Source organism: Cibotium barometz, chromosome 7, assembly GCF_041138505.1.
Source record: "Cibotium barometz isolate CiBa-2024 chromosome 7, ASM4113850v1, whole genome shotgun sequence".
Classification (NCBI taxonomy): Eukaryota; Viridiplantae; Streptophyta; class Polypodiopsida; order Cyatheales; family Cibotiaceae; genus Cibotium; species Cibotium barometz.
The window spans coordinates 25,661,921-25,667,309 of record NC_141052.1 but is presented as its reverse complement, the minus strand read 5'-3'; the positions used below and the strand labels follow the sequence as shown (position 1 = coordinate 25,667,309).

Below are 5,389 nucleotides of genomic sequence, written 5' to 3'. Positions count from 1 at the left end.
AGTGACCGTTTAAAAGAAAGGGGAAATATGAAAACACATGCACTATTTATACTAAACATGCCATTTTGAAGGGTGACCCAGCACTTCAAAAATCATCTTAACATGAGATGTTTAGATGCCAACGAAGACAAATATCTTTGTGGGTTGCTATAGGATTTGGAGTATGCGACTACTGATTTCAAAGTGCGTGGGAAAAAACTCTCAGATATTTCATAGCTCGACTGTCCTTTCCGTGGGAGTTAGTGACCACTTGGCACTGCACACAGATCCAGAGTCGACTGTCCCCCTCGTGAAGAGAGGAGGCTTGCGAGCTCTTAAAAGCAGCTCCACTTTTCAGGGCCCTGGCTCTGCAGGAGGGCCAGAATGAACAGTAATTTCGTATCAAATAATGTATTGTAAATGCCGGCATGTTGCCTCGATGTGCACCACATCGAAACATACACAGAGTTTCACAACTTCCCTAATCAAAGCGTGGACCATCTTAGAGAACCTCGGCTTTGTGCGTGTGATTACAAGTGGATTACAGAGAAAGAGACCAAGATTAGGGCTGCAACTAAGCCCCTTCGTACCAAGACGGCTCTAGCAGCAGAGCTGGCCGCTAGCTGCACTATGAACTCACAGCTCCCTACAGAGGGGTTTTGATAAGTGATCGATGCTAGGCCATCGAAGTTACAAGAGCCGGTGCTCTGACTGTTGATTTGGAAGTACTGGTTGAAAGCATAAGAAGCGTTCCCTTTGGAGTCGAGATAGGAGTTGCAGGAACTCCCATAGCCAAGTGCGGTGCAGTCTGAGTAAGTGCAGGCATAAGTGATGGGTTTGCCCAAGCTGGAGAGATCCGCGTTGCTTGCGAGCACACACCATCGCTGCTGCAGATACTCTACACCCTGCGCGTTCACCAGGAACCCGTTTCCTGCAGAGCCCGGGATGGAAAGCGGATACTTAGCTACGCCGTTGTATTGGAAGATGCCCCAGTGCCTCTCAAAGTTGCCTGGCTGTATGCTCTTCTGATCCTCGTCCAGCAGGCTGAAGAGATAGAACTCTATGTTGGAGTTCGGACGCCTCGGAGTCCCCGCGTTGCTCAGAATATGATTCAAAAAGCCCTGGTTGAACCTCTCTGCATTCTGCCTTGTCGCCGCCTTGAACCCATCCGTCGGCCACCCTATCTCTCCCACTATTATCTCCATGTCGGGAAACCCTGCCTTCTCCAGCGCTGCCACTAGCGTGTCGTAGCTCGCATCAAACACGTTCCTGTACACCACCTCTCCGTCCGTCACTGACGTCGCGCCGTTGCCTTCGAAGAAAGCGTAATCCACCGGAAAGGTCGGATCGTTGTAGAAGCTTATGAAGGGGTAGATGTTGACGGTGAAGGGACACTCGTTCTGGTGCAGGAATTGCACGATTTGTATCATCTGCTGTGATATGTCGGACCGGAACATTCCCTGTGACGGCACGTCGGAGTTCGACAGAACGTCGGCGTTGGAAGGGACGGTGGCCTTGATCTGATCGCCGAGATTGGCATTGTTGAGAGCATTCTGGATGTTCCGAAGAGCCGGAAATGTGAGGCCGATGAAGCTCCCGTTGTAGGTCCTCAGGAAAGGCTCATTCCCCACTGCTACATACCTGCGAGGCGTCGATACACAGATCAACGGACGCTGTTCAGCGACAAAGCTGAATTCAAACACACAGGTTCGAGAACCTGTGGGTAACAGGTGTTTTGATCAAATTAATTGACAGCAAATACAACATAAAAGAGCGAAATTACTTGATTTTGACTCCGCCCGGGAAGATGTAGCGCACCACGTTGGTGTGCACCCAGGCTGCTGCCTGCTCTGCGTCCGTCATGGCCTCTAGCAGGTCGTTGGGGATGGCCACCATGACCTCAATGCTGGATCCTGCGAGACCACGGAGAGTGTAGGGATCGGAATCGAAGAGCTTGACCTTGTGGATGTTGTTGTTTCTCAGCATCTGCACCACTGTAGATGGGGGCAACTTGTGCGAGGCCTGCGTTCCCCAGTTCACGCCAAGGGCCTCTACGCGCCTATCTGCGAACAAAAGCCAGCTGAGCAATAGAATGGTGCCGCAGGCAGAGGAGATCAGCTCGAGCTTCACCTTCTTCCATGCTCGGAACTCTGGTCTTGCCATGACGCCTAGTAGTCTGCTCCTGCTCTCTAGTTACTTCAGCTGCTTCTATGCCCGAGTCCCTTCTGTGCACGAGCTCTAATCTTAGACTCTACCTTCCACGACACGACACACACACAGCTCCGACTACTGATTCGTCTACCTTTGGGATCTCGCTGCTCTTTCATAGCCAAACAAAAGAAAAGAAAAGAAAATGATCATCCTCCTCCACCAGCATAAAGGTTGCTTTTTACGAGTGGAAAAGCGGAAAAGAAATATTGTGAGCTGAGCTCTACACTCTCGTAAACGGAAAAGAAATATTGTGAGCTGAGCTCTACACTACACTACAGTGTTCGCAGAAAACATTTTTCCCAACAATTCAAAAAACCTTCAATCTCAAATTTTTTAACTATAGGTTTTTTCTTAAATTTTAAAGTTTAGTAACATTATAACTAAAATCTTTTAAAATTTGTAAGTTTTTGTGAATTGTTATTTGAAATTTGAAGGTTATTTTTCAAAATTTGCCATTCACCTAACATTAAACCTCAGTTTTTCGTGAACATAGCTACACTACTTACACTGTGCTCGAAAAAACATATTTTTTAACCAATCAAAATAGGAAGAACTCTTAAATCTAAATCTCTACTATATGCGGGTTTTATAACAAAATATATGAAAAATCATTCTTAAAATAAGGGCTACTTAATGTCTCAACAATTTTTTATAGCAACCTTTTGTTAATTTTGGCAGGTACAAATACACTAGAATGCCTTTTTTAAAAGTGCATTGTGTAGCCTACACACAAATATAGCCTCATTAGATGGTCATATATTTTTGACACTGTCACACCAAATGTTCGATTTTTTCAAAAACAATGGTAAAAAGACCATATACAAGCGAAGTAAATGGGGTGTTCTATGACTATTAAAGCTACTTAAAATTTTCAAAGTTCAATTTTACTTTGGAGGCAATTTTTTAAAAGTGAAGATGGAATAACACTAAGAGCTATATCCCGCACTGATCAGCTCAACTTGGATCTGGATAGGTGTTTGAAACAAGTCCCATGCACCATTGGATTTTAGATATCCACTGGTGAAAAAGACAGATACATGTATCGTGCTATTAGTCATTTATGTTGATGACTTGATTATCACTGGTGATCCCCTTTTTATTTTGGCTGGGAGTAATGGAGAAAAAAAAATGGTATTTAGACTTAAAGAAATCAGAGGCAGAATGGAAAAGATTGTAGATATACACTTCTTCTTCTTGCAAGCTCAAGGTACCTAAACATACTTTTACTTTCATTAAAAAAGCATATAAATTACCTAAAATGGTTGGTAACTAGATATTCTTGTCAAAATTAACGATTGAAAGTACTCATCATTAGGCAAGTCTAGTGCCACTAGTGTTATATTGAACCACTAGTTGGTGGCAAGTCTAGTGCCACCAGTGTTATATTGAACCACTTGGTGAGAGGGTTGGGTAGAAGTAAATGCCCACTTATGCTAATTTTTAAACATGGTAAAAATATATGTACACCCTCATGATCATTCCACATGGATGACCACCACTCTTCTAACTTATTAGCTCAAGTCTTGTTCACAAAATCATGTGTCCAAATTTTGAAAAATAGCCACTAAATATTTAGTCACAACGTCAATTTCACTAGGCAATGAGTGGGTTTTTTAGAGTGTCTTAGAGCCACTTGGTCATTCAACATTGGCACTTAATCACATTTGACTCCCAACCATATGTTTGATGGCCATCTCATCTATTCAAGCACTGATTTGTAGAGCATATATGGCATGAGCTCCAAAAAACCAATTTAGGAGTAGAGTCCAGGGGGGATTGGTTGGCAGGGATGTATTGTATTAGAGCACTATAAATAATGTTTGAATCTATCAACATAAAAGGCATATGTTAGAGAATTATAATTAAGTGCTCCTCCCATAATTTGGACATGATTTCCCCTTTCCTCAACAATTAGTAAAGTCAATAATATCACTACTAGTGAATATGGAAAAGTTGTGCAATAAAGGATATGTTGAATCAGCTTGCATATATATAAGAATCTTGAGGAAAAAAACCCATAGGATAATAGGTTATCCTATGCTTATGCATGACTACAACATTGATGGATATGGAAAAGTTGTGCAATAAAGGATATGTTGAATCAGCATGCATATATATAAGAATCTTGGGGAAAAAAACCCATAGGATAATAGGTTATCCTTTGCTTATGCATGACTACAACATTGATGGATAGCATTAAAAGGGGTCTAGTTCATCCAGAATCTTGGGAACAAAAGGCTTTATGAAAAGTGAGTCATCCATATCCTTTCAACCTTGGGTGAAAAGTATCTATTAAAAACAACCACAAATAAAAGAAAATGAGTGCTTCTATACATTTGAAAATCTTTCACATTAGTCCTTGCATTCAAACATTATAAAATGATCAATGATGGTGGGCATGGTGCCTCACTCAATTATTCTTAATATTAAATTCATTTGACTAGCTTCATCTATCTTATCAAGGTGAAGGCAATGATGACATAGGGAGGCTCTCTTTATTGTCATCCCCTTAACTCTAATTCTTACTTGTGCAGTAATCCATACCATGCATAGTGCTCTCGTTATCTCTTGTACAAGCTACAAACTAAGACCTTAAGAAAAGAAGTGGTATGTGCCTCCTATTGGGTGTCTAAAACTTGACATTAGCTCTTCCAAACCTTTTGCACAAGGTGAAGAAGCTCATTAAAGGGTGGGGAATAAGGGGAGGTGGCGTTGAGAAGTAGAAGGCTTTAAGTGATGCAACAATATGTGGGGAATGGGGAGATGTAAGAAGGTGTGGGTGCTTCACAGAGAAGATGGATGGGATAAGGGTGAGGAGATTATTTATTTATTTATTTGGGGGGGGGGGGGTTGAGGGCTCCTAGAAGTGGAAGGTAGGAAGCTAGTTGTGATGATGCAAAATCTATTCAAAAGGAGTCACAAGCCATGACCCATCCTGGTAAGGTAGTTGATGGGAATCCATGCAAAAGGAATCACAAGCCATGACCCATGCTAGTAGGCAATTCAAAATAAACCACATATTTTACACATATATGCTCTAGATTCCAAGTGGCTCAAGATAGGTTATCAAAAATTCTATAAGTTTGAAATCGCATCCTTTCATAAATGTGGGCAAGAAAATCCTATCCATATCACTTACCAACATGAATATGCTATTAAATTCTTTCTCCACTAGTACCATGAAAAGCATTTTTGGGAG

The 5,389-nt window shown here is 41.9% G+C and overlaps 1 protein-coding gene across 2 annotated transcripts; it reads right to left on the bottom strand.

Annotated features, from left to right (window-relative positions):
* Nucleotides 1-374: 374 nt before the first annotated feature.
* On the bottom strand, nucleotides 375-2,422 carry LOC147636827 (glucan endo-1,3-beta-glucosidase 8-like). 2 transcript variants are annotated; one of them, XM_086800381.1, is made up of 3 exons: nucleotides 2,110-2,335; nucleotides 1,763-2,042; nucleotides 375-1,620 (listed from the first exon to the last, which is right to left on the bottom strand). In XM_086800381.1, the coding sequence occupies exons 1-3, from the start codon at nucleotides 2,117-2,119 to the stop codon at nucleotides 510-512; spliced, it is 1,401 nt and encodes a 466-aa protein (XP_086656507.1). In that variant the 5' UTR covers nucleotides 2,120-2,335; the 3' UTR covers nucleotides 375-509. The 2 variants fall into 2 exon arrangements, with proteins under 2 accessions (XP_086656507.1, XP_086656506.1); XM_086800380.1 differs by having other exon boundaries at nucleotides 1,763-2,422.
* Between the last annotated feature and the right edge of the window lie 2,967 nt (nucleotides 2,423-5,389).